Consider the following 27,923-nt stretch of genomic DNA (forward strand, 5'->3'; position numbering starts at 1 on the left):
ACTGGATGCGTTTGTGGCTGAGGCCATTTATAATTGCATTTTAATGCTATTTATTCAGTCGGATATTGGGGGGGAGGGGGGTAGATGGGCTGGGGATACACATGGGTCGCTGGGCCCTCGACGAGGGCTATCATTAGGCAACAGCAGCAGTGGGTTACTTAATGACCCTAAGCCAAAAGACCTCCAGCCTTTCTAGGGGGGCTGCAAACTGTGAAAGAGAAATGGCCGGGCGCAAGAAAGAGATGCGGAGAAAGCATCGCTGCCAGCCAGTGGCAGCAACCCAACTGCAACAATTCGCTAACCCAGCCAAACAATCACAGAGACAGCAGCAGCAACAAGAGAACAGATACATATGTATGTATATGTACCTCTAGATATGCAAATCCATTCATTCGCTGATTACTTTCGTTTGCTGTACTGTGGAAAGGTTGATGTGATGCTTTGGCTTTGCCTTGCAGATGTTCACGGTGTCTGATTTGATTGGTTTGCATATGAATTAACATGTAAATTGTATAGATTGTTGCACTGATTGGCACTAAATTAAATTGTAGACACTTAGCTTTGAGTAATACAGATTTAAATCAAACTTTGGTAATAGATTTGGCAACAGGAATTTTGGAATTTTCAAACAATGATACATGCTCAGTGGCGCCACCTGTAGGCATGCCTAGCAATCACTAATATAGTAAAAATGTTAAAAACCAGCCATTAAATAGTTTATTTAGCTGAATGTGGGCTGTGCAATCATTAAAAGTTTGTAGTAGATCAGATATACTGTGATTCTTGTGGAATTTTCGCCAGAAATTCCGATTCAGAAATCAATCCGATTAGCCGTGTTTCGCACCACAGGATTCCAAGTACTGTTTTCAAACACTTTACAGCACTGTGCCCATCAGCTGTTGGCTCCCGCGACTTTCAACACATTTCGCGCCAAAACACAATCATAATAGTGTGCGTTTTCAGATTGTTTTTGGTTGTGTTTTTTACTTTAACTCAAAAGAAGTGACCCAGAAACATGAGCGAAACGGTTGCCGAAACAGCAACGGCTGCAGAAAATGACGAGCAAGAAGACTCAATGGAAAAGCTGCAAGTGGAGGAGGAAGACGAGAAAAACGTTTCCGCTGAAGATTTGTTGGGTGGCAAAAGTCTGATGATGTCGGACAGCGAAAATGAAGATATCTCCGATGCAAAGGACCAGAAAGTGGCGTCCAAGAGCAGGAGGCAGCGATTTCTAGACAGCGATGATGAGGAAGATGGAAAATCAGTGCAGGAGAAGGTGGGCAGAGAGGTGGACCAGGCAGAGGCACAGATATCCCCCATATCCAGAAGACAGCGTCTCCCAGACAGTGATGATGAAAACGAAAGGGAATCCGATAAGGCAGAAGAGCACATCTCGCCGAAATCCAGTAGGCCTCGCTTTCCAGACATTAATGAAGAAGATGAGGAGTATATGGCCCCCAAAGCCAAGCAGAAGATATCTGCCATCATCGACACGGACAGTGAGGGAGAGCCGCAGGGGCCCAAGGAAGAGGACAAGCCAAAGAAAAAGAACAAGCGGGAAAAGAAAAAGAAACACCGAATGGACAGCGACAGCGACAGCGAAAGCGAAAGCCACAGCCATGACGAATCCCAGAAAGAGCAAAGCGGTGAGAAAACTAGTCCCGCAAAGAACAAACTCAAAGGTCTAGTGGACTCTGAATCTGAGCCGGAGCCAAGCAACGGAGAGGAGTCCGGCGGAGAGCAAGAGAATGCCACTGAAGTTCACGCCGAGGCACCTAAGAAAGCCAAGGCCGTGCGGGTAAATTTCTCCGTTCAATAGAGATTGGAAAATGCATTAACCAAATTCCGATTCCCCATTTTCTTAGGCATCGGCCAAAAAAGCGCTGGACACTATGCAGGCCATTCAGAGCGAGCAACAGCGGTTGCATCGCGAGGCGCACATTAGTGTGCCCTACCACCAGCCCAAACCGCGTACCCTGAAGGAATTTCTTAGCCGCCGCACTATCAATACACCTCTGGCCACGGCTATGGCCGGGGGGAGTCCCATGCCCAGCAAACAGCCAAGAAAATCGATGGGCCTGCGTATGAACAGAGAGGAACTGGAGGCATATGCGTAAGTACTGTAGATTCCATCGGAAAGTTGTGTTTCATTATTTTTACATTTGCAGAAAACTAATGGACGATCGCGCCAAGGAGGCCACTGAGTTTTTCAAGTCCGAATCGGAACCCGATGATGAGGATGGTTCGGACGACAATGAAGCGCCTGTGGAGAAAGATAATCCTGGTGTAATGGATGAAGCGGCAGACATCTTAGACGAAGTGAAGAAGCAGTCAGAAGAAATAGCCGAAGAGATAGTGAAAGACCTTGCTATGGAGGAGGAGAAGGTGGAAGAGCCAATAGCATCTACTTCTGCTGCAGCTGCCCTTAGGTTCGCGGAAATGAGCGAATGTCTACCAGAACCAGGGGTGGGATTATCCACCAAAGACTGCCTCGTCACGGAAGTTATTGAGCTGCCCAGATTGGATTTAAGTACTATTAATATCACGCCGCCTTCTAAGCCCGCTACTCCCCGGATAAGTGAGGCCATTCGAAGGCTGAAGATTGAGAAAAGCACGGATGTGAGTCCCTCGTTGAAAGGAGATGCCACAATGCTGATTGATCTGGAAACGGGCGACATGTTTGCCAAAAAATCAACCGGAGTTGACGATTTGCTACAACGTCTGATCAAAACACGAGAGGCCAAGAAGCACAAGACCACGGAGACTGTCAAGTGAGTAGAAGATGCCACCATTTAACACCCCCGACTAACGCCAATTTCCATTTAGCATCCTGTCTACGGCGCATGGGAAACTGGAGATGTCCAAGGTGAACATTCACTTGCATGAGGAGGAGCCTGTCAACAAGGATGCCACGCCTGGATCGGCCTATGTGAAAATGCAAGAGCAACTCAAGTCACGTATCACGCAGAAGCGCATGGAAGATCTGCGCAAAAAGCAGGCAGAGGAAAAGGAAAGAGCAGCAGAAGACGACGAAGAGGAAGGCATGGATGTGGATGAGGATGAGGAGTACGAGCCGGATGAAAAGCCTTGCCCCTCTGCAGTGGCCATCAATGAGGACGAGGAGATACTAGAAGAAGGCGAGGAAACAGCATTGGATGAAGCTGATGCTGAAGAGGATGTTCAATTAGATGCTGAAGTTGAAGATGTTACACCTGAATCGGAAAATAGCAGTGAAAGTGAGGAAGAAAGTGAGCCAGAGGAGGAGAATCTAGCTGGAAAGAAGAGGAATCGAATCATCAGAGCCTTCCAGGATGATGACAATTCTGATGAGGACGACTTGGATCTTCTACAGACTCCAAAGCCGCCCAGCAATGCCACACCCATGACGGCCACTCAGCTTCAACTGTCCGCCCACAAACTTTTCGATGCGGAGACCCGGCGCACTGCCAGCGACGAGGAGAATGAACTGCTCGACCTGTGCTCTGGCCAATTCCCGCAATCCCAAATGGGCTCCTCAGCAGCTCCCTCCACGGACACGGCGCTGATTAGTCAGATTCCCATGACACAATTTGGAATGGCAAGCAGCCAAGCCCCCGAAGAACTGGAGTCCCTCTGTTCAGGCACCTTTGCAACACAGCAGCCCACGCAGCAGACAGAACAGCCTAAAGAAGACTCCCAGCCGGTACAGGTAGCCAACAAAATTGTGTCCAGTGATGAGGAGACAAAGGAGGAACCCCTTGAGACAGAGAAGCCGCGCAACAAGAAACTCACCAAGAAAAAGCCAAAGAAAAGAGCTTTAGGCTTCTCCGATGACGAAGAGAGCGATGCCGAGGACTGCGACGAGGAGGAGGTGGAGCCGCTGGGAAGCGATGCAGAACCAGTGGAGGAGATACCCGAAACTTTTGTCGACTATGACTCCGAGGAGAATGAAATCGTTGTAGAAATGACAAAAAAAGATCGCAAGCTGCGAGCATCAAACTTTATGGAAAAGGAGGCGGAATTATCCGAGTCTGAGTGGGGCTCCGCCGACGAAGACGAGAAGAACATGGATACCTATGACATAGAACTGGGCGATGAAGATGAGTTCGATCGGGAAAAGCTACGCAGCGAACTCGGACAAATCCATGCGTAAGTATAAACGTAGGATAGACTTAACAAACAAATGTCATTCGGATTTCTTTTTTTCACAGACGCAAAATGCTCGACCAGGATATACGGGAGGTGCGTCAAATCAAAGAAATGCTTTTCGAGGACGAAGAGGGAGCCGTACGACAACGCCAGTTCCGCTGGAAAAATGTCGATAGTGGTTTCAGTCTAGAGGATCAGCAGCGCACTGAGAACGGTGAGGCCAACGAGGGCAGTGGCGATGAGGAGAACGAGCATATGTGGCGCAAGATTCGCTACGAACGCGAGCAGCTCCTACTGGAGAATGGACTGAAAGCGGTGAGTGCAAGATCGATTATCGTATGGATATCAGTTTCTGAATTTGAATCATTTAGGAGGGTGCCACCCCCCTATCTCCAGCCGTGGCGAACAACACCAGCAATTCCGGAAACTCTATTCGTAGGCTGAACATAATCACAGCCAAGAAGACGACGGTGGAGATGAAGAAGAGCTCCCCGTTCCTAATCTCAAAGACTGTGACTGGAAGGCAGCAGAAGGGCACGGTACGTGGCTCCTTCCTCGTGCGGGACAACGAAACACTCACCAAACTGGCTGGATTTACTAAGGGAAGTGCTGGCGATGTGGACGGAACAGCGGGAACTGTTTCCGTAAAGACGGCCAGGGCCAAAAACTTTGTGTTTGCCACGCTAACAGAGGAGGAACACGAGGTAATAGTTTCGCCTGCATCTCTCATAGTTTCCAATCACTCTAATGTATATTTTTGTCGTTTTCAGAATCAAAAACGCAAGGCGGCGGATTTACTCAACAGCAGCAGTGAAACGGGAGTTAATTTCATGAAGAAGCCGCGCCTGGAGCCACGTCGGGAGAAGTGCCTTATTGATCAACTTCTTTAGTATAGAGTTGTTAATTTTTTTGATTAGCTATGATTAAGTTTGATAATTAGGTTTTATGATAAAAAATAGTAATTTTAAGTCGTTTTAAATAAAAACAACATTTCCAACACGCTTCACAACACTGCTCTAGTGAGACCATATTTCGAAACGCACAAAATCCCACAACACATAGACATGTTTACATATATTGTAAGCTAATTTATTTGTAAATTTATACGTGAATATGTGAGTAAATTATATATTACACCGTCTCCGTGCATTTCGGGAGCAGCGAGAACAAAGGCTTCGAAGCCCAGAAACGCCCCCGCCCTATCAAGTTGCGTGTAGGTATCGTTAAGTTAATCTAATCTGAGAAAAACTAGACAGCCCAGCGACTGCGCTGCCCCGTGCCTTAAATTTTATAAACTACGAAGCCGGCTGGACTGCGGCGAATCATTAAACATTTACCAGAGGACGCCGCCGGACGCTTAGCGCAACGCCACCGCCGTGCAATAAATAAACAAATAACAGCGACGCGACAGCAATTACAACACAATGGTGGCCCCGTCGAAGCTCAGTCAAGTTTTTAGCTACCAAAACTGGGTGCATGCCATCTCCGGTGCTGCCGTAAGTGCATAAATATTTGCCGGTTAAAGGTCAAATCACGCTAATTACCATACCAACATCTCTTTGTAAATAGGGTGGCTGCATAGCCATGAGCACCTTCTACCCACTGGACACGGTGCGTTCCCGCCTGCAACGTAAGTCTGAGGCACTGACCGAGTCTCGCAACCAATCTCAATGGCCAAGATAAGCCATAACAGACCCACACACATAGATAATAAGTATTATTATTAGGAGAGTTCAAACTCCAGCGAGACCCACTAATCAATTTCCCCCCGCTAATCCAATTTCGTGGTTTGTGTATCGATGAGATATGATGGTCATGGTCTGCTTTCGAACCATATCGATGGGTCCCGTCCCAGTGATATGCGCTTCTTAAGTGTGTACCATCCATTCCATTTGGCATAGAATATAATGAGCGTGGGCATTGTGTTGCTAAATTGAATAGTATAGGGTTAACGTCAATAACCTTTCTCGAAATTAGGTACGGTAATTATCATATTACGGTCCAAGGTTCAGTTGGTAGCTTTACTTTCTATATTTGTGACCCATTAAATTAGCGGAGAATCAGAAGCTAAAGTTCTGTGGCCACAATATTAATGTTTCCCTTTGTCTAATTTCAGTGGAGGAGGCTGGTGAGGTGCGCAGCACCATGCAGATGCTCAAGGAGATCGTTCTGGGCGAGGGTTTCCAGTCGCTCTACCGCGGACTGGGTCCAGTTCTCCAGAGCCTGTGCATTTCGAACTTTGTTTATTTCTACACATTCCATGCCCTCAAGGCGCTGGCCTCGAATGGAAAAGCATCGCAGCAAAGCGCACTGAAGGATCTGCTGCTTGGCTGCATCGCTGGCGTGATCAATGTCCTTACAACCACTCCCTTCTGGGTGGTCAACACGCGACTGCGCATGCGCAACGTGGCCGGGACCTCTGATGAGGTCAACAAGCACTACAAGAGTCTTGTGGAGGGTCTCAAGTATGTGGCCAAAACAGAGGGTCTCGCCGGCCTGTGGTCGGGAACGATTCCCTCGCTGATGCTCGTCTCGAATCCTGCGCTGCAGTTCATGATGTACGAGCTGTTAAAACGGAACATCATGACCTTCACCGGTGGAGAGGTAGGCAGCCTGGGCTTCTTCTTCATCGGGGCCATTGCCAAGGCCTTTGCCACGGTGCTGACCTATCCCCTGCAGTTGGTGCAGACCAAGCTGCGTCATCGCAGCAAGGAGGCTACAGCCGCACCCTCAACGTCCCGACAGGCGGGCCAAAAAAGCGAGAGCACTCTGGAGATGATGATCAGTATATTGCAGCACACAGGAGTTCGAGGTCTGTTCCGTGGCCTGGAGGCCAAGATTCTCCACACCGTGCTCACTGCCGCGCTCATGTTCATGGCGTACGAGAAGATAGCCAGCACAGTCGGCCTGCTGCTCAAACGGAATGCATAGAGGAGGCTCTAGTCTACATAATTATACACACACATGACTTAGATACGGATATGGCCAGCATACACTCCAAAGTTAGCCGTTAAGCGTTGATGGATTAAAGAAAGAACAAATTTAACGAGGAACTTCTATAAAATTTTATTCATTCTGCACAGCAGGAGAGGCGGCGGAAGCTTTGTCAGTCTCATCGGTGGGTCTGTCCTTGTCTGACTCCTCGGCTGCATCCTCATCATTGGGCTTTGCTTCTTCCACAGACTTCTCTTCAGCCTTGGTTTCGGCGTCACCATTCGATTTCTTCTCGCTCGGATTGGCCAGCTCGACCAGGTTGTACTTCTTGGACTCCAAGTAGTTGTCGATCACGCTGAGCAGGCACCAGCCACGGAGTACTTCTACAATAATGGATTTCTTGGCTTGCTTCAGGTCCACTTTGTTGCCCGCGTTCTTGGAGTTGACCAAATCAGCCAGTTCGAGTATTATCTGATCACGCTTGATCTGCTGATTGTAGCGATGGTTGAATATAATGCCATAACTGGTGGGCTCCTTCAGGAAATGCTTATCAAAGAGCGGCCCGGCAGCGGCGATTATGTCCGGCATATTGGCGCGGCAAACGGCCTCAATTGGGACCAGGCGCAGGACAAAGCGCGACATCGACTTGCCAGTGGTGGTTATATCGTCGACAATGTGTTTGCCCAGCCCAACCGGATCGTCCAGAAGAGTGCGTATGAAGATACAGTTGGTGGTGCCGGTTTCCACGTTTTGGAAGCGCACCTTGCGCTGCGTGAGAGTCTCGCGGCATTTAGCAGCGGCCGCATCCAAGTCGTCATCGTCGTCGTTGGTGGATCCAGAACCCTTTCCAGTATCGCCAGCGGACTGCTTCTTTTCTGTCTCTTTCGGCTGTTCGGGGCCGTACAGAATGTCAGCGTAATGGTTCAGCAAGTTGTAGCATTCGCGCACGCAGCCCTTTTCGTTGATGTTGCAAGTGGCGAAAAAACCGCGCTGGCCGACCTGGAGCACTTGCTTGTTGCTCTGGAAGTACTTTTTCTTATTTTTCTGGTGGAACTTGCTGTGATTCGTCATTTTGGATTTTTTATTTGCCGGCTCCATCAAAAAAAGCACAATTTACCGGTTTAATGTGATTTGATTTTAATGTGACCGAAGAAATGTCAAATTATCAGTGCTGTTAAGATTGTTTATTTACTTAAATATTTAGAGGCTTGTTTATAAACGGTAAAGTAAACGGCAATAAATCTGTGTTAGTTTGGTGGTTCATTCATAACCAGCAAGAGCATATACAGAGCCTTTCTACCTCTTACTCTCGCTACATGCTTTCACATAATGTTCTTATGGAATGTAGTGGAATACGACCATTAAGATTGTTAAAATCGAGCACTGTCCAACACTATGGAAGCATCGCTCTTGGAGCTGTTTCCGCGCTTTGTCGACTTAAAAGATCTGCTTCAAAATGAAGTTGAAGCTCGTTATATACTCAAAAAAGCAACGGACTTCTTGGAGAGGATTAAGTCCAAAGGTACCGCTGGCGAGGATGAGGAAATTCGATATCTGGTATGCGCCCTGGTGGACAGAAACTGGGAGCGCATACACACCGGCCATTTCAGCAATGTTCCTCTAACGATACGGAAAATCTATGCTATTGCATGTTTCTTTAAGGTGAGACTTGTTTTCGACTTTACTTGTTGACTAATGGTGTAATTTTCAGATATTCTTCCTACTTATGGAAAGCTCAAATCCAAGGCAAAAGGAACAATGCAGTGGGATATTGGACGAAGCCCAGCTGCTCGGCTGCACAGATGACTGGAGCGACCTCAAAGCAGCCCTAATGGAGTACTTGGATAAAGGCCAAGAGGAGCCTACACAGCCATTGCCCATTTTGCCGGCTGTGATGAGAGTTTCGAGCCCCTGTGATATACCCCAGCTAGATGCTCCTGGATTGAATGAGTTTAAAACGAAATGTTTCCAGCCGCAGCAGCCCACGCTTCTGCTGAACACCATTAAGCACTGGCCAGCAGTGGACAAATGGCGGGACTTGAACTACCTCCTCAATGTGGCGGGCAATCGCACAGTTCCCATAGAGATTGGCTCCAACTATGCCAGCGACGAGTGGTCGCAGCAGCTAGTAAAAATACGCGACTTTCTGCGTAGGCAATTTGTTGTTGACCAATGTGGAGACGGACGTCGGGAAATTGAGTATCTTGCCCAGCACGAGCTCTTTGCCCAGATACCAGCCCTGAAAGCCGATATCTGTGTGCCCGATTATTGCACTGTGAGCGGTGCGGAGGAGACGGCAGCAGCTGTGGACATCAAGGCCTGGCTGGGACCAGCCGGAACCATATCACCCATGCACTATGATCCCAAGCACAATTTACTCTGCCAGGTGTTTGGATCCAAGAAGATTATACTGGCAGCCCCCAAAGACGCGGATAATCTGTATCCGCACGAAAGCGAATTTCTCGGCAACACATCGCAAATAAATGCCGCGGAGCTAGACTACAAGACGTATCCCCTGCTGGAGAGGGTGCGCTTCTATAAACTGCTTCTTCAGCCAGGCGACTGCTTGTATATGCCACCCAAATGGTGGCACTATGTGCGTGCGGAAACGCCAAGTTTCTCTGTCAGTTTCTGGTGGTAGTTGACCTCACTATGGCATTCTTTTGTATTATCTTATGTTACTCATCTGTTTCTTTATCTACTTGTATGGATGAAATGCGATAATCAGATCGGCTTGTCAGTAAATAAACAGGTTGCCCCTGACGTCATTGTATTCGAATGATGTAGACTATCAGCTGGCTGGCGCTGAAATCATGAATCATCAATTCAATCGAACGGGATCAGAAGTACACGTTTTATGGTTGTTCTTTTATTAGCCACGGTTCATGTGATTAGTGTGATTTCCTGTGGCAAAACAAAACTTAAGATATACAAGTTAATGCATCGAGTAGAAAGCAAAAATTTTCTGGCATACAGAACATAAAGAATTCGCAACACGCATCAATAAACCTTTATCAATGGGTGCGGTGTGGTTTATATATATATGAGAATTAACATTAAAATGTGTGCCTTTTCGATTTCTAATCGTTAATAATCTTTTGTTAAATGTGTGTTTTTGCTGTCGCTGTGCCCCACCGCCGTTTATAAGTCTTATCGGTATTAAAGTATTGGGCTCGGGTGCCCCCGCCTTGCCGAGTGCTCAATCATCCTTGCTGCCAGTGGTGGTTCCACCACCGATGGTGATGCGCTTCTCCAGCTTGCTGTACTCCTCGGTCAGGCGGTCGTATTCACGGTTGATGCTCTCGGCCTGCGACTTGACAGCCTCCTTGTCCTTCTTCTCGCGGTTCAATTCGGAAGTCAGCTCCTGGACGCGCTCGCGCAGCTTGTTGAGCTGTAAGACGATTGTTGTCAAGTTGAGTGTTTGTTGTGTGTTTGTGTTTGGGTGGGGATTTGTGGGGAATGTCTGGGTGTGGCTAAGGATACTTAGGATACTCTGGCCGTGAGTCCTTGCACACGTCTCCGTAGGCTGGACAACTGTTTAAAGAGTTTACAAGAGTTTATGTACTTTCGAGTCGCTTTTCGAGGCGTGCAGGGCCCAACTTTTGTGTGTGGGAGTACTGTCAGTGGGTAGCATTGCCATTTATTACAGCTGGTAGTAGCCAAAGAAACTCCAAAGTTATAGGTGTTAGGTTTTTTTTGTCCAAGCTCTCTAAACATGCCAGACCTGGAGGGGGACGGTGCAAGATGCCGACCAAAAAGTAAACAACTTACCTCATTCAGTGTGGTGTCCTCACCAGCCTCCTTAGCCTTCTCGGTCTTCTTATCCTCCATCAGGGAACGAGCCGCAGCCGTGGCGCTCTGGGCCTGCTTCATCGAGGCCTCGCTCTGGGCCAACAGATTGGCCTGGGCTGACACCAGTGTAACCAAGCGGCGGATGACCAGAACCAGGAAAATCGCAAAGCCAGAGATGTAAAAGTTGCGCTGGGCACGGAATAGACGCATGCTGTGCTGCATCTCCACGTTCAGGTGCACCTCGCCGGACTGCTCATAATTCGAATACTTGCGCATCTCACGAATGGCCTCCAGCAAGAACAAGACCAACACACCCATAATTAAGAAGAAGTAGATGTGCGCCTGCTGTGCAAGCAAGGCCAGGAATTTGGACTTGAAGAAGCGATTCCATCTGTAGGGGCTGGCCACGGGCAGCACCAGTAGCAAAACCAATGCAATCTCTGCATAGAGAAAGCCGGCGATCAAAGTCCAGACCAAACTCATTTTTTCTTAATGCAAATTTCTGGACACGACAAAGTTAAACTTTAGCACTGGTCGGTTTCGATGATTTCGATTTTTCGAGTACGTCTGCAAAAAAAATTTTCCTTAGATTATTGTCCAATATGCACGTTCCGCGAGCGTTCTTTGTGTGCGGCTATTTTTAAACGACAGACGGAGTACCGAGCGGGGACTTACTTTAAATAGCAACAAATAAAATATATCGCAGTGATGAAATATGTATTTTTAATGCTGTCACTTCAGCGGCCACGTCAACTCTGCTTTTTGTGTATAAAAATGCCTCTATGTGGGGCAAAAAAAGGCTACTTTTAGCGGGATTGTGATTCTGCTCACAAAATCGCCAAATTAAAATTTAAAAATCAAATTCAACCAAATTCATTATGAAAATGATTATCTTTATTAATTCAAGGTTCATACATTCATATATTTCTCCACCTCACACTGCCTTCTTTTCCCATAAGGTCTCCGTCTGGTCTCAAGCCTAGTGGAATGCAACCATAGGAAAATACCCGCCAATTTCAATAAAAAGCCAACAAGTCAATGAGTCACATATGGCCAAAAATCGACAAGTGTGGCAACCGTGACTGTATTATTATATTTAATTGAGATTTTAATTTAATTTAAATAATATGTTTATTTTGTATTATTCACTGGAGAAGCAAACTACATACAATTGTAATGTTTTCGTTGCCAACTTTGACAACCCTGGCCCTGGTGACAGCTGGGTTGCCAGGGGCAAATGTGCTTTTAACTTTGCGCCATCGATCAAATTTACTTGTATCATTATTATTATATTCGTAGTCACAAACAATAGCAACGCATCTGCTCACCGCAAAGATGTCTTACCAGAATTGGCTAAACTACTTGACGTCGGCTGAGAAGAACTCGATGATCAGCGGCCGACTGCGCAAGGTGCTCTACAAGTTTCCAGACGGCCAACAAATGGCCGAGGACTACAATTTAGACACCGGCGTCGTGCTGCGTCGAGCCTGGCGCAAGTGCAAGCAACTGATGGGACAGCCCGAGTGGGAAATTGAGTTGGGCGAGGAGCCCCGCCAGCTGAATTGGTCTGGCAACACAACCAACGGAGCAGGAGATGCAGCTAACACGCCTGATGACGACTTCATGCTGCGCGAGAGCAACACCGCCCCCCTGCTGACAAAGCGGGTGACCAAGAAGAACATCGAATGGCGCATCCGCAACATGCCCTATCCCCTGAATGTGTACAATGTCAGCGCTAGCCCCGAGCAGCACTCAATTATTGTACGCACTACCAATAAGAAGTACTACAAGGTGATTCCAGTACCTGAATTGGACCGCTGTGGCACTTCACCTGCACAGTCCAACATCTCTGTGCATCATCAGTTCAATACACTGATCATCACGTACCTGAAACCACCTATTCTTTGCGAGATGGAGGCCCAGGTGCTGCTTCTGCTGAAGGACGTGGAGACTGAGACGGACATGGATGACCTGTTAAAGGGATTGATGGCCAAATAAAAGCTCTAGCATGTAGTAAATTAAAAATTAATACTATTTTAATCACAAAATTGAATCTATTTCTGAAAACTCTCGGCCATGCCGGCGTAACTGGCCAACGATGGAGCCGAGGAGCTGCTAAACATGCTGTAATCGAACGAGGGCAGCTCTAGGGGTGCCAATAAGGGCATATCCAGATCCTCGGATCGCTCAAGACTGCTCCGACACTGATCTTCAAGTCCGGATCCCTGGGGGTCACTCCTGGACAACATGTCTGTGTGGGGCTCACAATCTCCGGTTGAAGATTTTGTTGTTACCGTTGAAGTGAACTTGGCATCGAATTCCTGCACTGTCCTGTCAATAGCCTTTGCCACCGATTGGGCTGAAGACGAGCCGCCGCCGCTGTTTTCCTGCCGCAGAGGCAGCATTGGGCTGGCCTCTTTTAGTGGCACAAAATCCTTGACTTTAGTCAGCCCGTGCTGCGTTTTCCGCATTTCAATCTGCCGCAGTTTCCGTTGAAAGTCGAGGGTCAGGGTATCAAGCACTTCCTTCGATTTGGGCAGGGCGACTCTCTTATGAGCGTCCTGCATGTAGATTAGCGACGTTTCCAAAGCCTTTATAGCGTCTTCATAGCGATGATTTCGCATAAAGCGCTCGGAGCGCCGTTCATGAAAATGCGCCTATAAAACGGGTAGTCAAGTTGATTGAGTTTTTGTATAGATTAACACTTCTTTTATCAATTACCAAATTCAGCGGTGCACAATCCATGTTTTCTCTTTTGTTTATGTTTTTTTTCCAGTGTGACCGCGGATTTATCGATAAGGTATACGGTCTCACACTCAGAAATATACCTAAATATACCGTCTCATTTAAAAAATATATCGTAAATATACTAACGAATTTAAGTTCTATTTTACATATTCCTCGTTTTTGATATTCCGTCGAATATTACTAGCTATATAGAACATTTAGCCATGCCCACATAATTTTATACGATTGATGAATCAATTTCCTACTTGATTGGCCTATTCGAAATTTCATTTAATAATCTTAAGTCTTAATAATATACTAATCACTAACATCACTATCGTCACTAACGATGTCGCTAGGATTTTTTAACAGCATTTCAGTGTTCGGTTCAAAATTCTCGCAACCGTTGTTCTTCCTTAGACCTTGTCTCACATATAAAAGATTTGAAACATTTATATTCTTAAATCTATTTCTTGTATTTGTTTTTATTAAGTTCACTTCGGAGAAAATTCTTTCACATTCGAAATGATGCATTCGAAACTGGCAATATAAGCAGAACTTTTTAATAAACTAAAAAGAACCTCATCATTTTTTAACAGGACAAATTCATTATCGATTCCCTGCGGATCATTAATAAGTTGAGGAAATCTTTTATACAGGTCATGCAAGTCTGATAATTGGCCATTGACTATGTCTTCAGGGTTTAGGAATGAGAGAAGTTTAAAAACCTTCTCGTTAAAAGGCAACCTTTAATTGTATACTCAACTCGATCAAAAATGACTGTGCTCTTTGGGAAAATGCATATTTTTCAGCTCTTTCTAATTTTGACACTCCGAGGCTTACATTAATGCCCAAATTCATTTTTTGGAATTCTACGAAATGAACATTGCTGCTTGGATCTAGTAAATTGAAGTCAGTATTCCTTTTATATAAGTCTTTCAAATAACAGCTTAATATTACTTTTAAGTTTCAGACATATTTTTATATATTTTGGGTGTTTCAGCTTTGCTAGACTGAAAAATGATATTAAATCTATTTATTATAGGCAAAATATAGTCTAGAAAGTAGAAATATAATTTGACTGAAACGCTTTTTAAATTTGAGAGAGTGTATTCTGCAGAACCATTTTTTTCTTGAGCCGCCTATTTATGTGACTTGTTCTATATATTTTATAAGTAATTATACGTGAACACCGGAATTGGTATCGGAGCCGATGACTGCCGCATGCTCTCTCTCTCTCTCATGCTGATCTCTCCGCGAACTATCTCCATTTTGCTTGCCCTTGTCAAGACGAATCACAGCCACTAGTTATGTTATAATACTACCTAACTCCACATAATGACCCATATTATTAGAATTCTAAAATATTTTATCCGTTTCCATTTTACCAATACATCCATCTCACTCTCTTCTCACAACAACAGCAACCGTTATATGCTGCATGGTCAGGAGTGTGAGAAAGAAAGAGAAGGGAAGGGGTGAGTAGCCACTCTAAATGGGGTCCAGGTAAATATGATAATTTTCTATAGCTGATCAAGAGTACATAATGTATGGGGTAGGTACTTCTAGGTGTCATACACATCCACATCCACCACAAAACTAATATATCCCTAAACTCTACGAGTATCGTATATAAGAATTTAATTTATTTCACTCAAAGTGGTTTTCCGGCTGCCTGTTTACCTTCGGTAAGTGCAACTGAAGCATGTACAAAAACGGGCACGTTCGTTCCCTGGAAATAAAAAGTTACGTAAATTTATAGACACAAATTAAAAATGCGCAAGAATATATTCTCACCTGCATCTTGGCTGATCGAACAAAAGCCTTATTGGAGGTTACAGTAAAAATTTGCCGGGCCATGCCAAAGCTAAAAATCTTCAGACTTCTCTCATTCACATTGGCAGTAAATCGTATGGTGGAGAACTCTTCGGGTATTTTTTCTACATCGGGATAGACTGTAATTCTTTTTAAGAAATCGGCGGCCCGTTCTCGTTCGCCGGGTCCGCCTACGATCGTCAAGATATTCTGAAAGGCATCGTAGGCTAGTTGGCAGCAGACCAGCCGTTTTCCCTGAAGAATCTTCTCAAGCTGTGGCTTCAGGGGCGATGCTCGTTCCCGTTCGGCCTGGTCGGTGAGCAATGGTTCCTTGAACACCCAATGGGAGTGGCCATTGGTGAGGGCGCTGACATATGCTAGCATGGTGGTGACATCCACATTCAGCTCATTGGACGCGGTTGCATATTGGTCCTCATCACTGTCGGGTGCCTCCAAGGATGCTGTCTGCACGCCCATTTCAAGCAGCTCTTCATGGAGCGAGTCTTCAATTTTGTTCGAAAAGTAAAAAACAATCTGAAATGGAATTTTTTGTATTCCACCATTTGATGATTATGCTATTCTTTACCTTGGGACGTTGGAACATGCAGAAATGTAGCGAACTCGCTTCCAGATAATCCTCCGCCTGATCTATAACACTTCGTGCACCAATGCTGACACACCCCTTGGCTGCATCTTCCACGGATTTGGAATTTCTCGCTATTACTTTGACCCATTTCAGACCATTATTGGCCACAATGTCAACGCGCAAGGGACTGTCTCGAGATTCCAGACGAAATACAGCGTTTATATCTACGACTCCTTGTTGCGTTTGCAGGGTTTTAATGAGAAATTCATAGTAAACAAAGTTGCTGCTGGTTATATGGTGATCCCTCACTGATTGCGTGCTAATCACCTAAACGGAAACGTGTAATTTAGTGGATTGTTCGACGAGGATAGTCGTCATTTCAAACCTTGTTCAAGAATTTAAGCTCCTGCTGTATTTTTCGCTGCACTTTCGAAACTCCGGGCAAGTCCTCGAAGTCAACTAAGGCCTGCTTCAGTTTTTCACCCAATACGACTTTCTTCTGTGCTTCCTCATACAGCTTTTCTTGTTCGTCCATTTCGACTGCAAGGTGGTTGAATGAAAATTTTAATAATAGTACGAAATAATTGTTGTTAACTGCCAGCTGTTGACAGAGGTGTCAGCGATACATCGATGAGTGTCCTATCGATAAGCTCTAACGATATTTGTCTATGTCGTTTCGGGCACTACATACACAATCGAATACTTGTTCTCTATCTTTTTCGTGGGTTTCCCTCTTTTCTCTCTTTCGCTCTAACGTTAGATACTCTTGATTTCTATGGGAACCGTAGGAACGGAATGGAGGAACATCTGCACAATGAACATTTGAAATAATCTTGAACAGATGACTCAAATATTAGATATTCTTGTACTCGAAATGCCTTAAAAACAGCAGAAAAAGTCATTGCGATATTCGTTACGAAGCCTTTTTTGGAGTAGTTTAAAGTACATGTGTACATACATGGAGTACATAGCAGCCCATCACAGAGGTATTGCAACCAGAGTTAGACAAAACAAAACAACAAACTGAACATTTAAACATATAAATAGGGTATTTTAAATCAATGGACTTCATTCGTACTGTAGACGGGTAGCGCCACCTGTCGCCACATTAAGCTATCGGTGATGCACAGTGGGCCAAACGGAATTTTTCCATTCGACTGTTTCTGCTATATCTATGGGCATGTATTGCAAACTGTAAGATCATGTCTGTCTATGTGTATACATCAATGTATATATTTTAATGCTCCATAATGTCAATACAAAATCGTCCTTTTTTCTTCAAGGTATATTAAGCAAAAGGGCGGACTTTACCTTGCATGCGTTGCATTTTCTGGCCGTTCTGCCTGTTGTCCATACCCTCTTTCTCCATCCATTATGTAGCAAACGTGTTGTAACCGTGTAGAGTTTTTTCTACATATAGAAAAAAAAAAACGCACCATCTCTATTGGGCGTAGCTACTTGTTGTTTTGGAATTTCTGCAAATAAAAAAGCTGTTAAACATATTAAAAAGAAGAAACAATGCACGCATACCCGACTCTCATTGCACTGCTGCTAGTAGCAGTATTGATTCACGAAGGTCTGTACACTTCTGAATAACATGAGCATAAGCCAAGCCCAGCTCAGAGTTGATCTAATAATGTTGTTTGTTGACAGGTGATGCCATTTGGTGCTACCGCTGCACCTCTGCCACGCCCGGCTGCGCCGAAAAGTTCAACTGGCGTGGAATTGGCTTCCTTGGCGAGCAGTGCCCGGAGCCCAACGATATCTGCGTTAAAGTGACGGAACGCCGCGGCTGTAAGTGGGTCTAAGGCTCGACAGGAGCTTCATATTTATGTGGCTTTTCTTCGATTTCAGCAAAGGAAACGATAACACGTGACTGCCTAAGTGCCCTCAGCTTCCGAACAGACATTCCCGCCGACAAATACGAAGGCTGCCGTACAGCGGCAAAGGATGTGCGATTGGCCCACTACGTCAACCACACAATCAAGGAGCATGACGTCAAGCGGGACTACTTCCCAGATACAACGTTCTGCTTCTGCTTCCTCGACCATCGCTGCAACGGCGCCAGTGGTCTGCAGAAGTCCGCTGCCCTGGGCCTACTAGCCATGGCCATAACGCTACTGCTCGGCCGCTAGTGCCTCGACTGTGCTACGTAGTTGGTACCAAAGTGCCTTACTCCAATCAACGATAGTTCAAGTAGAGCTCGAATCTCGTCTAGCCACATTCCGTCCCCATTTTTTGTACAACTTTTGTATTACTCACATTTTTGTGGTCTTGTGTTTACTCAACTAATTAAATACATTTTACAATATTATAAACAGGCGTGAAATCGTTGTATCAGGAAGAAGCTGCAGCCGCACCAGAGACGTCCGGATTCTTTGGTCCTCTGTAGTCGTAGGCTTCCACTTCGGGATGTTCTTTTATGTATTCGGCGTAGGCATCGGCCAGGCGCAAGCACTGGGGTACGGACAGCTCAAAGGAACGCAGCGTATCCCGGACATCAGCTCGCTGGAAGAGCGTTTGTGTGGTCTCTTCGCGGCTATCAGGCGGAAGCAAAGTTCCGTAGCCACGGCGACAGTACTTCTGGCGCATGCTAAAGATGTGACGCACGACGCGTTCCACAAGGGAAAAGGGCAGCTGGGTCTTGGGCTGCTTCAGTGGTATGAGCTTGACCACGCCAACGTCCACTTGTGGCTTGGGAACGAACGCCTTACCCGGTATTATGAACTTCATCACCGGCTCCGTCCAGATTTGGGACATTACAGAGAGCCGACAACGCTGCTCGCTCCCCACTGGGGCGCAGATCCGTTCGGCCACCTCCTTCTGAAAGGTGAGCGTCATGCAGGTGTCGTTGCGGCGAAACGCACCTCGGCGCGCCGCCAAGTCCGCGTACCAATTGATAAGAAGACGCGTGGAGATCGAAAACGGCAGGTTACCGATCAGATGGATGCGCTGCGTCATGTCCGGAATATGCTGTTCGATGTTGAAGCGTAGAATGTCGTCGTAGTAGATGTCCACCTGCATGTCGAGCGGGCTGGCACATTCGCGCAGCAGCTGCAGAGTCTCGCCAAATCGCCGATCCTTCTCAACCAGAATCAGCCGTTGGGGCTGTCGACGTAGTATAGAGCGAGTGATGCCGCCAGGCCCGGGTCCGACCTCCAGCACAATGTCGCGGGGATCAATTCGTCCCGCGGACTTCACGATCTTGTCTGTAAGTCGCTCGTCCATGAGAAAGTTCTGACTGAGCTGCTTCATGGCCTGCAGCTTGTAAAGCTTCACCAGCTCGCGGATAGTGGGCAGCGGGGGCAGCCGCATGCCACTGTTCAACACGCGTGCCGTGACCTGTGACATCTTCAAGAGAACAAAAATTAGTTGGAGACTGATCGCACTGTGCCTGGCGTGATGTATGCTACTTACATTGTTGTGCAACGATTTTAAGGGTTTATCTGTGTGTGTGTGTGTAAAATGAAACAAAACGCTTAAGACTAAATAATTAACAAAAACTGGAGGCGACTTTTAGTTGGTGTTGACCTTCTTGGGCTCCTCAAAGTCGTCCAGGAATTTCTCCTGCTGCACCGAGAATATGGAGTAGCCGTAGATGCCCAATACGGAAAGTCCCAAGGCGCCGGCAGTCAATAAATTGTTGCGGCGCACACGCTTCAGCTTCTGCACGCGGTCCAGGTTCTGCTCCTCGATCAGTTTCATGAACTGCAGCTGCGCCCTATCCAATTTCGGTGCGTTTTCTCCGTACTTGATCTTAGGTTCTTGCTCCGACGCCGACATTATTTACGTTTCAAAGTGAATAAAAACTTTTTTGCACTTTTGCCTGCTAAAAAACTTATGAAATCTGTTAATCAGTTATCGATCAAATATCGTCCGGACGCTCATAAATATACGGAAATGTACTGTCTTATTTTCAAAATATACCGTGAATATACCGATAAAAAAAAACAAACTTAGCCCACCAAGCCCCCTTTAGTAAGAAACTTGAGCTAAGCCGCAAACAAAAAAATTTAAGTGTGTTAGATCTTCTTGTAGATCTTATTAAATCCTTCATCTTTCATTACAAAAAAACTCGATATCTTTCACCTGAAGTTCGCTAAAATTCTTCAAGTTTCATAATATTCGTGTGTGTTTAATTCTCTCCTAGTCGACAATGGGTTAATGGGGCTAATCGTACTGAGTTCACGATCCGAAATCATATTCTTCGATTTAATCTTTAAACGATCTAAAGTTAATAATCTTATGTACAGTTTGAGATTTATGTTGCATTTAAAATGGATGAAGGAGAACAGTCCAAGCTGAAAACCAGGTAACAATGATACCCTTGCTTTCCAGCAACGCACTCTGACGATTTTCTTCACCGCGCAGCCGTTACAACTACATCGAGAGCTAGCTGCTATTAAGTTTTCCTCCTATTTCGTGCAACGAGCTGCTTGCCAGTTCACTTTTGTTGGTGGCTCGAGTGCAACGCGAAACGTGCTGAGTTGTTCGAAACAATTTGTGGGGCAGGCAGCAGACGCGTTCCAGGCCTTGTCATATCTGTTGTGTAGAGTGCTATTATTTTACAAATAGCAAGCCAGTGGGGGCTGGGCTCCATCACTGCTGCAGAGGCCTAGGCAATCTCAGATTGAGAGCAAACCAAACCAAAGCAATTAAGCGCTATTACCAGCAGTCGGAGGTAATTGCGCCTCAAAGTGCGTACTTCTTCTTTTTACCCCAACTAAAAGTATGTGTTCCATATTGTGATGTGCGCTTGAACTCGTGTATAGAAAAGGCTGCTAGGATGTTGGCAAGCCGTGAAGATAGATTTTCAAATGCGGAAATGAAAGTAAAATGTGGTTGCGTGTTTTGAAACTACTCTGAAAATCTCATACCATACCCAATAACAACAAAGCAAAGGCAAAACAAACGCGTAATTGCAGAAATCAGCTGTGTACCCACGGACAGAGACAGAGATAGCAACAGCAAAACACTCCACTTCAGCGCCCAACAGCCCCACTCTCGCCCCCCTCCTCACCTACAATGACAAGACCCAACAGCTGGTCGCGCTCTCTCGCCTGCTCTCTGGTTCTCTTTGCCTTTATTTGGTTTGCTTTTTTCCCGTTTGTTTTGTTTTGATTTTTTTTTATGTTACACGCTAGGTGTGCGAGGCTGGAAGGGGTAACTTTTTTGATACCTTTGATAACTTTATATACCCTTAATGGGGTAACTTTTGTCTAGAAGTTGGAAAATTAATATAACATTATTTTTCAATATTCCCGGGTACCAATTTTCCTATATATAAAATCTTGTGGCGGTGATTTATTTTTGTAATCTTTAAATTGTGAAATTCCACTTTGCAGCAAACTAAAACGCGTGTTTCGTTAACCGCCGTCCGCTTAAACGTTAGGAATACAAAAAAAATCTACACACAGGCGCGAAAGGCAATAAAGCAGCTACATATAGCTTTTCCAGTCCAATAATTAGTGCAGCTATCAAATCAACAAAGAAACCGATTCCCAGCGAACCCGCAGAGATGGCGTTCATTTCGAAAGACTTCCGATCACCCGGAGAGGCCTGGGTGAAGACCGACGTAGGCTGGGAGCGCCTAAAGGTGCTTGAGTGCGGAGGCAAACGTAAGCGGTAAGTCCATCCAGATTTTAACAATGGATTTGGGGGGGACTGATGACATTCCACTTATGAAACAGACGCGACACAATCGACTATTTGCATTTGTAAAAGTTTCATTATTATAGCTTGATAATGGGGCAATACCTTATCTTGTATCATTTCACTGTAAATAAATAAGTGTGAGAATTAATGACTTTTATGGGAATGCAGAAATCCGTAAAGTACAAGGCCACAGAAGCACAAATACAGTCCTTGACTAACTATCACTTTGGGTGGGCTGTGAAACAGTGCATACACGTAAACGAGGACTTTTAAATGGGGTCCTAGCAATGCCCTAATTCTAGAACATCGATGTACATATCTTATCGGTAAAAACTGCCAATGCCTTCCTTCGGATAAAGTACTACCTTGAACCAATTGTGGCTCAAGGTCTAAACAATACAGCCGTCAGCGTAATTCCGTATGTACATACGTACATATGTAGGTCTAGTAATGTTTTTGAAGTCTTTCCGCATTCCCTTCCAACCTAATTTCTCTGTATGCTAGCTATGATTTTCATATATCCATCGCATTGTACTGTACCGCGCAAATTGTGCAAGCTTGCGTCGTGTAGGGGCCTAAAAGAAAGATTACCAGTCGAATGTATCGAATTTGTAGTATTGTTCGAGCTATACAATACCGAAATATTTAAATCATTTGGTTTAATAGACCCGTGTGCATTGATTGGGTCCACTGCCCAGTCGCGCCATTGGAAGCAGTTGCCCAAAGCAAAGCCACGGATAATTATTGCGGCCCAAAACAACGCAAACCACTTCCCCCTTAGCTGCTGTAGCCATCAAAAAGTTGTGTTTTCTTTTGGTAAATGCCCATGAAAATTGAGAAACTTCGAGCTATGTCTCTCTATCGTTTATACCTATGATACGAGTAGTGGATCTACTATCTACTCTTTAGCCCCTTCAGTGCATACTCGCAGCCAGATGACTGTGAAAGCCACCAAAGTCCGGCTACTAGATGCAGCTGATATCTCCAGCGAGGCCGGGAAGGTGCTTTGGAAGGTACGTATAGTATCTTTGGCACCGTTGATCGATTGCTCATTTGATTGATTGCCATTGATTGCCATTGTTTGCTCCGTAGGCAATGGGAAATTGCAAGTGGGGCAAAAAGTTTTGCCAACATTACAATATAATTCAGTAGATGTGGAGAGTGGAAAGAGCTGGGTAGAAGTACATCCTGCTGGGTTGTTCAATATTTTCTCCTAATGCGTAATCTTTTTTCTTATTTTAAAAACCCATTACTTATTCGCTCAACGATGAATCGATTAGAGGGGTGGTAAACGTATAAGTATAAGTAGAAGGGGAGGCGGAAAGAGCGAGGCGGAACCTTGAGCTTTCGGGTGCACACCCTCTCTCGCTTTAGCCTAAACTTGACCGACTTTCACGCCTACCTACCGTTCGGGGATTGAAGTTTCCAAGGCTGGATGAAGTCCTGCGTCGTTGTAAGTATACATACATACATATATGTACACATGTACATATGCATATGATATGTAGTACCTACATATACTCGCATGCAGCTGCAATGTAAGTCTGCATCCATGTTTTTCACCTTTGTTCTGTTTCTAATTTTGGAAGTCATTCGAGTTTCTTGAAAATATGTATACAGTATATAGCCGAGAAGATCTTGAGTCGCGGTGCTTCCGCATTTTTCCCCGCTTTTCCCCACTTTTCCCCATTTACGAGCACACACAGTCGTGAGTGCCAAAAATAGTTTCACCCATCTCCGCCTCCCTTTGGGTTCGATGCGTTCTTTATGACTTGTCAAAAATCCACTCCAATCTCTGACATTTTCCGCATGTGCTTGTGTTCCAAGGGGGGTTTCTGGTTCTGGTTCTGCTTGTGCTTCTGCTTGGGGTTCTGTCTTATTTTCTCACGTCCGTCCGGACGCTTATCTCAACGGACAGTGGGACACAGAGGCAACATTCGGGAGAGAGGTCAAATCCAATTTGGGTTTCATAACGCTCTAATCAGCGCGTGCTCTTTCTACGTGGATGCTTGGGTACGAGGCTGGTGCGCAACAGGCCGCTGGCCTCGGATTTGGAACGCATTGCGTCCGTGCTGGACCCCGTTTGCTCATCGATATTGGACTGCCTGGTGGCATGTGGGAAGTGGAGCATGGCTCTCACGTAAGACGGAAGGCGAGTGCGTTTTCTCCAAGCCTTAGACCATTCCCATTCATTATATTGCTTAGGGAAAGATATCTCAACTTTCGTGAGCGTTTCATAACCGTGTTAAGCACTCGTCTCGGGCATTACTCAACGCCTTTCTTTCTTTCTTTCTGGCCAATTAAAAATGCAATGCTCAATGCCCGGCACTGAGCTGAACCCATTAGATAATGCCTGAAAATATAATAATTAGAAATTCCAAATTGCCTCTAAAAGCAAATCCAAAGTGCATTCGCGGACGTGCCGTCGATTCGGACCCACTTTCACTCCACTCTTCGTTGAACATCGGATCGGATCGGAGCGCCTTTCGATCGATTTTCTTTAGTTTTTTTTTGTTTTCTGTTAGTTTTTTCCTACTTTTTCAAGACTCGTGAGGGTGACCAGATCGACTTTAGGCATCACTGGCTATTGGTCTTAAGTATATATACACCTCAGAGTATATATGTATGGCTATACGTAGATGCATAGATGATCGATGGACTTGAACTTGGGACAAGGAAGTAGACTGTATGCCCATTCTTATATACCATTATGGGTATACCAAAATACTTTGGGGCCCAAACTTTAGACAGGGGAAACCACATCTACGTCTCCATTGAGAGTTCCACAGAATGATCTAAGTTTGCGAGCAAAAGTTTCCGTTCTATTCCCAATGCCTCGCTATGCATCTCTCTGTGTTCCGTGATCTGTGATCTCTCCGAATTCTTCTAAATTTAGACAAAAGTTGAGGCGCTCTGCGGGTTCCTCCTTCTCTGGCTGTTGTTCGGCTCCATTCCCAATTATTTATGTCGAAAAAGGTCACAAACTTAAAAATAGAGACAAAAGCGATTTGCCTGTCAGGGCCCTGCTTCTGCTGCTTCTGCAGCTGCTGCTGCTGCGCTTTTGCTGCACTTATTTTCATTTGTTTAATTCGCTTGGAGAAAGGTAAACGAACGCTTGATTGTGACGTCGTTGAGTGATTTATACGAATCACGTGGTCGACGGCCCCGGCGTGGCACGGTCTGTTGCCTTGGGACTGTGGTGTGTGCCCCGTGGGCTGGTCCGGAGGCAGAAACAGCGGCAGCGGCAGGGGCAGATGTCGAGGTAGAGTTGGAGTCACTCGCTGGCTGCACAGCCCAGCAATTTCATTGTCTCGGTAGCATACGAATCCACAGATAATTGCGCGTTTATCTAAACACAGCGACTGCGAGTGCTACTGCCAGTCCCAAACGAAACAAAAAATAATCAAAAATCGCACACGGCTCCCGTTTCTTTGTTTACGAATCACCTTCCATGTGAGTATTTTTGGTGTATCTCCTGGAATCAAATCCCGAATTGGTTCTCATTTCAAATCAAATAGAATATTATCTTCGAAGAGACAAGGAGACAACCCTTTAAAAAGAATCACAGACATCTCGCTCCCGAATCGTAATGATGCGATATTGAAAATCGAAAAAACTTTAACACATGAGCAAGTCCAAAACATACATTTGTATGTGTGTGTGTACATATGTATGTACATTTCTGGGCCTTATTCATACTCACTCGTATGTGAGTGATGTGGCCAATAAAAGCGTTGACCTACTTCCTACCCCAGGTCCAGGCCAGCCAGCACTCGACTCCCTCGGCGTGGGCCAAAAGCTTTCGCCAGTTTCGTTCTACTTTCGTCTTTTCTTTGACTGTTGTCCTACCCCCTTTTGCACTTTCCCACTTCCCATTTTTCCCACACTTTGCGCATCTTCGCGTGGCTATGCCTCGCTTTGTGCCCAGGGGACTTGGAGTGGATTACAACTGATTACCAACTGACTACTAATTCCAGCTGCTGTCCACAGCTGATGCAGAATTTAATTTACTCTCAACAAGGACATATGTACATATAGCTAGACCTGAGCTGTGGATCGATGTGCCTTGACCATTTATGGTGCCACTGTTCGACGAGGACGTGTCGTGGCCTGTCATGTCCTGTCCTTGGGAGCCACAAAATTGTTTTTGATTTCCCTCCAAACTGGGTCAGAGTTCGTGATGGTGTGAGTGCGCCTGCCTCTGACCGTCTGTTCAACGGTCCTCCCACAGCTGCACTTTGTCTAATTGAAGCTCTGAAGGCGCCCCTCTCCCCTTCCCCCTCCCCCTCCCCCGTCCCCCGATAATTGCCTGGCAATTACATTCGTTCTTATCACATCACATGTTTTTTGGCACAACTTTCAAATGTCACCAAATGGTTGAATTTCAAGGCCGTTCAGTACTGAACCCATTCGAAATGGTTTTTTTGGGGTGAATCGATTTCGGAACGGCTGCGGACACCCACAATAAAGTTCATTCAATGCTATATCCACAGAATGGAACCTTAGGGCTCCTACTCAACCCAAAACAAAGTTATATTTAGTTACAGAAATCTTAAGAGATTCATATTCAACGTTAGATTGTTAGAGAATGGTGTGGCCGCAGGAATCTCTTTCATTTTCTCCTATATGTAATATAATTATCTTCCAAATCGAATGGTCATACAGTCCACGCAAATTACGCGACCCAGCACTAAAGTTCGTTAAAAACTTGACACACGGCTGGGCTTCCTCTTGCCGAATCACTGTGCACATTTAAAAACCGGGCCGGCTAAGTGATTCGACACATCGAATCGAACACAGATGCTGGGAAACATCGCCTGTTTCCGCCTCTTGAAAAGCGGTTCACAAGCGCCTAACACCTGTAAACCGCCAAAAAAACAACACCAAATCCAAGTCTGCGACGGCAACTGGCCAAACGGGTTATCATCGGACAGAGACATGGGGACAGGGACATGGGCATGGAGATGGAGATAGAGACACTTCCGAAATGTTGCATTGACAATGAACAATGGATTATCTTGTTGCAGGCACAACTCGGAGGGGAGCAGCTACCAGGTGGTGGCCAGCGACAGCCAGGAGGTGGAGGAGGAGGGGTCCAGCATGCCACCCCACTACCACATCACGATCCGTTGCACCCGGGAGATCGCCGGCTTCAACGGACTGAGCGAGGCGGTGAAGCGCCTAGACTTCCAGCGATCGGTGCGCGATCGGAAACGTTTCCACTACATCTGCGCGTTCCTGCTGCTGGTCTCCAACAAGGGCATCGCCAGTCTGCCGGGCAGTGCGCAGCGGCAGCTGCTCCAGATGGTCGAGGAGGTGGCCTCGCATGGTGAGCACTAAACGGACTATCCGTGAGATCCTTCTCAATCGTCTCTCTTTTCTTCCGCAGTCAACGATAGTCAGCAGCATCCGAACGTGCTGCGTGGGCTAGCGCTGCAGCTTGAGCAGATCGTCAACCAGGAGAACCAGAAGTGCTGGGGCAAGCCGCTAGGCAGCACCTACCTCTGGAAGGAGCATATGGCCACGATCAAGCGCATCCAGCGCGTGGCCAGCCAGATCGAGATTCGAGAGGTGACGCAATGGTCTTCCCATTCAAACTCTGTTTGTTAAACTTGTAATCTTTGCAGCCCGATCCAAAGGCCAAGCCGAAGCTGCACGAGCTGCCGGAGGAGTGCGTGCGGGAGATCATTCTGTGCATTGCCGATCATCGCGACCTGGAGTCGGCCGCCAAGGCCTGGGACACCATGGCCAAGCTGGTGTCGGAGCAGCGCATCTGGCGCGAGCTGACACGATTCCACTTCAACCAGCGCCAGATCCACACCATCCTGGACCTGGACAAGTTCAAGCAGATGGGCGAGATCAAAGACTGGAAGCAGATCTACCACCAGCTGCGACGTACCTACGGCGTCAACGACGACTACCAGTTCGCCGAGGTGCTGGCCCTCTGCCGCTCCTGCTGCTGTCTGTTTTGGCCCTCCGACGGACATCCCTGCATTGTCGACCAGAGCCCCGACTACAAGCAGCGCCTGGAGGAGGCTGGCGGTCAGCAGGCGCTGTCCCAGCCCGTGCCTCCGGCCCAGTTCTTAAGTTATTTCTCATTGTAAGCGACATTGCAAGGGGGTGCGGTGCAGTATCGGGTGCGGTGGAACACTGACCAAGGGAGAGAGAGTAAGAGATAGCTTGAGATATTTTTTTTATGGAGGGGCCGACCGTACCGTGGGCGTTGTTGGCTGCGTATGAAAGTTTTTATGTGCGTGTTAAAGTTTTAACCCTGGAAAGAGAAGGA

The 27,923-nt window shown here is 46.2% G+C and overlaps 12 protein-coding genes across 15 annotated transcripts; 6 read left to right on the forward strand and 6 right to left on the reverse strand.

Annotated features, from left to right (window-relative positions):
* Window positions 1–957: 957 nt before the first annotated feature.
* Window positions 958–5,127, forward strand: LOC6602784 (claspin). The gene is made up of 7 exons (XM_026992032.1): window positions 958–1,798; window positions 1,866–2,113; window positions 2,169–2,771; window positions 2,827–4,128; window positions 4,191–4,443; window positions 4,500–4,832; window positions 4,899–5,127. The coding sequence occupies exons 1-7, from the start codon at window positions 1,016–1,018 to the stop codon at window positions 5,016–5,018; spliced, it is 3,642 nt and encodes a 1,213-aa protein (XP_026847833.1). The 5' UTR covers window positions 958–1,015; the 3' UTR covers window positions 5,019–5,127.
* A 380-nt stretch (window positions 5,128–5,507) lies between these two features.
* Window positions 5,508–7,181, forward strand: LOC113566444 (peroxisomal membrane protein PMP34). The gene is made up of 3 exons (XM_026991993.1): window positions 5,508–5,624; window positions 5,698–5,758; window positions 6,245–7,181. The coding sequence occupies exons 1-3, from the start codon at window positions 5,553–5,555 to the stop codon at window positions 7,057–7,059; spliced, it is 948 nt and encodes a 315-aa protein (XP_026847794.1). The 5' UTR covers window positions 5,508–5,552; the 3' UTR covers window positions 7,060–7,181.
* LOC6602785 (THUMP domain-containing protein 1 homolog) lies at window positions 7,170–8,175 on the reverse strand. Its single transcript, XM_026991992.1, has one exon. It carries the CDS (start codon window positions 8,158–8,160, stop codon window positions 7,195–7,197), a length of 966 nt encoding a protein of 321 aa, XP_026847793.1. The 5' UTR covers window positions 8,161–8,175; the 3' UTR covers window positions 7,170–7,194.
* A 158-nt stretch (window positions 8,176–8,333) lies between these two features.
* LOC6602792 (jmjC domain-containing protein 5) lies at window positions 8,334–9,825 on the forward strand. Its single transcript, XM_002027807.2, has 2 exons — window positions 8,334–8,724; window positions 8,774–9,825. Exons 1-2 carry the CDS (start codon window positions 8,458–8,460, stop codon window positions 9,701–9,703), a joined length of 1,197 nt encoding a protein of 398 aa, XP_002027843.2. The 5' UTR covers window positions 8,334–8,457; the 3' UTR covers window positions 9,704–9,825.
* An 84-nt stretch (window positions 9,826–9,909) lies between these two features.
* Window positions 9,910–11,477, reverse strand: LOC6602793 (B-cell receptor-associated protein 31). Its single transcript, XM_002027808.2, has 2 exons — window positions 10,834–11,477; window positions 9,910–10,453 (listed from the first exon to the last, which is right to left on the reverse strand). Exons 1-2 carry the CDS (start codon window positions 11,335–11,337, stop codon window positions 10,262–10,264), a joined length of 696 nt encoding a protein of 231 aa, XP_002027844.1. The 5' UTR covers window positions 11,338–11,477; the 3' UTR covers window positions 9,910–10,261.
* Window positions 11,478–12,111: 634 nt separating this feature from the next.
* Window positions 12,112–12,902, forward strand: LOC6602794 (protein DPCD). Its single transcript, XM_002027809.2, has one exon. The coding sequence runs from the start codon at window positions 12,190–12,192 to the stop codon at window positions 12,850–12,852; it is 663 nt and encodes a 220-aa protein (XP_002027845.1). The 5' UTR covers window positions 12,112–12,189; the 3' UTR covers window positions 12,853–12,902.
* Window positions 12,869–13,599, reverse strand: LOC113566463. The gene is made up of 2 exons (XM_026992121.1): window positions 13,576–13,599; window positions 12,869–13,511 (listed from the first exon to the last, which is right to left on the reverse strand). Exons 1-2 carry the CDS (start codon window positions 13,597–13,599, stop codon window positions 12,909–12,911), a joined length of 627 nt encoding a protein of 208 aa, XP_026847922.1. The 3' UTR covers window positions 12,869–12,908.
* A 1,606-nt stretch (window positions 13,600–15,205) lies between these two features.
* On the reverse strand, window positions 15,206–16,559 carry LOC6602795 (UPF0415 protein C7orf25 homolog). Its single transcript, XM_026992044.1, has 4 exons — window positions 16,368–16,559; window positions 15,983–16,309; window positions 15,379–15,930; window positions 15,206–15,313 (listed from the first exon to the last, which is right to left on the reverse strand). Exons 1-4 carry the CDS (start codon window positions 16,515–16,517, stop codon window positions 15,236–15,238), a joined length of 1,107 nt encoding a protein of 368 aa, XP_026847845.1. The 5' UTR covers window positions 16,518–16,559; the 3' UTR covers window positions 15,206–15,235.
* A 913-nt stretch (window positions 16,560–17,472) lies between these two features.
* LOC6602796 lies at window positions 17,473–18,300 on the forward strand. The gene is made up of 3 exons (XM_002027811.2): window positions 17,473–17,558; window positions 17,636–17,776; window positions 17,837–18,300. Exons 1-3 carry the CDS (start codon window positions 17,501–17,503, stop codon window positions 18,115–18,117), a joined length of 480 nt encoding a protein of 159 aa, XP_002027847.1. The 5' UTR covers window positions 17,473–17,500; the 3' UTR covers window positions 18,118–18,300.
* On the reverse strand, window positions 18,241–19,462 carry LOC6602797 (dimethyladenosine transferase 1, mitochondrial). Its single transcript, XM_002027812.2, has 2 exons — window positions 19,400–19,462; window positions 18,241–19,333 (listed from the first exon to the last, which is right to left on the reverse strand). The coding sequence occupies exon 2, from the start codon at window positions 19,331–19,333 to the stop codon at window positions 18,320–18,322; it is 1,014 nt and encodes a 337-aa protein (XP_002027848.1). The 5' UTR covers window positions 19,400–19,462; the 3' UTR covers window positions 18,241–18,319.
* A 21-nt stretch (window positions 19,463–19,483) lies between these two features.
* On the reverse strand, window positions 19,484–19,808 carry LOC6602798 (cytochrome c oxidase assembly factor 3, mitochondrial). Its single transcript, XM_002027813.2, has one exon. The coding sequence runs from the start codon at window positions 19,763–19,765 to the stop codon at window positions 19,499–19,501; it is 267 nt and encodes an 88-aa protein (XP_002027849.1). The 5' UTR covers window positions 19,766–19,808; the 3' UTR covers window positions 19,484–19,498.
* A 432-nt stretch (window positions 19,809–20,240) lies between these two features.
* On the forward strand, window positions 20,241–27,867 carry LOC6602799 (F-box only protein 32). Of its 4 annotated transcripts, none has more exons than XM_026991951.1 (5): window positions 20,241–20,294; window positions 21,328–21,607; window positions 26,665–26,966; window positions 27,027–27,208; window positions 27,265–27,867. In XM_026991951.1, the coding sequence occupies exons 2-5, from the start codon at window positions 21,501–21,503 to the stop codon at window positions 27,739–27,741; spliced, it is 1,068 nt and encodes a 355-aa protein (XP_026847752.1). In that variant the 5' UTR covers window positions 20,241–20,294; window positions 21,328–21,500; the 3' UTR covers window positions 27,742–27,867. The 4 variants fall into 4 exon arrangements, with proteins under 4 accessions (XP_026847752.1, XP_026847751.1, XP_026847749.1 ...); XM_026991950.1 differs by lacking the exon at window positions 20,241–20,294 and adding an exon at window positions 20,419–20,711; XM_026991948.1 differs by lacking the exon at window positions 20,241–20,294 and adding an exon at window positions 20,419–20,679.
* Window positions 27,868–27,923: the final 56 nt, after the last annotated feature.

The sequence above is a fragment of the Drosophila persimilis genome, unplaced genomic scaffold, assembly GCF_003286085.1.
Source record: "Drosophila persimilis strain 14011-0111.01,24,50 unplaced genomic scaffold, DperRS2 tig00000700-arrow-arrow-pilon, whole genome shotgun sequence".
Classification (NCBI taxonomy): Eukaryota; Metazoa; Arthropoda; class Insecta; order Diptera; family Drosophilidae; genus Drosophila; species Drosophila persimilis.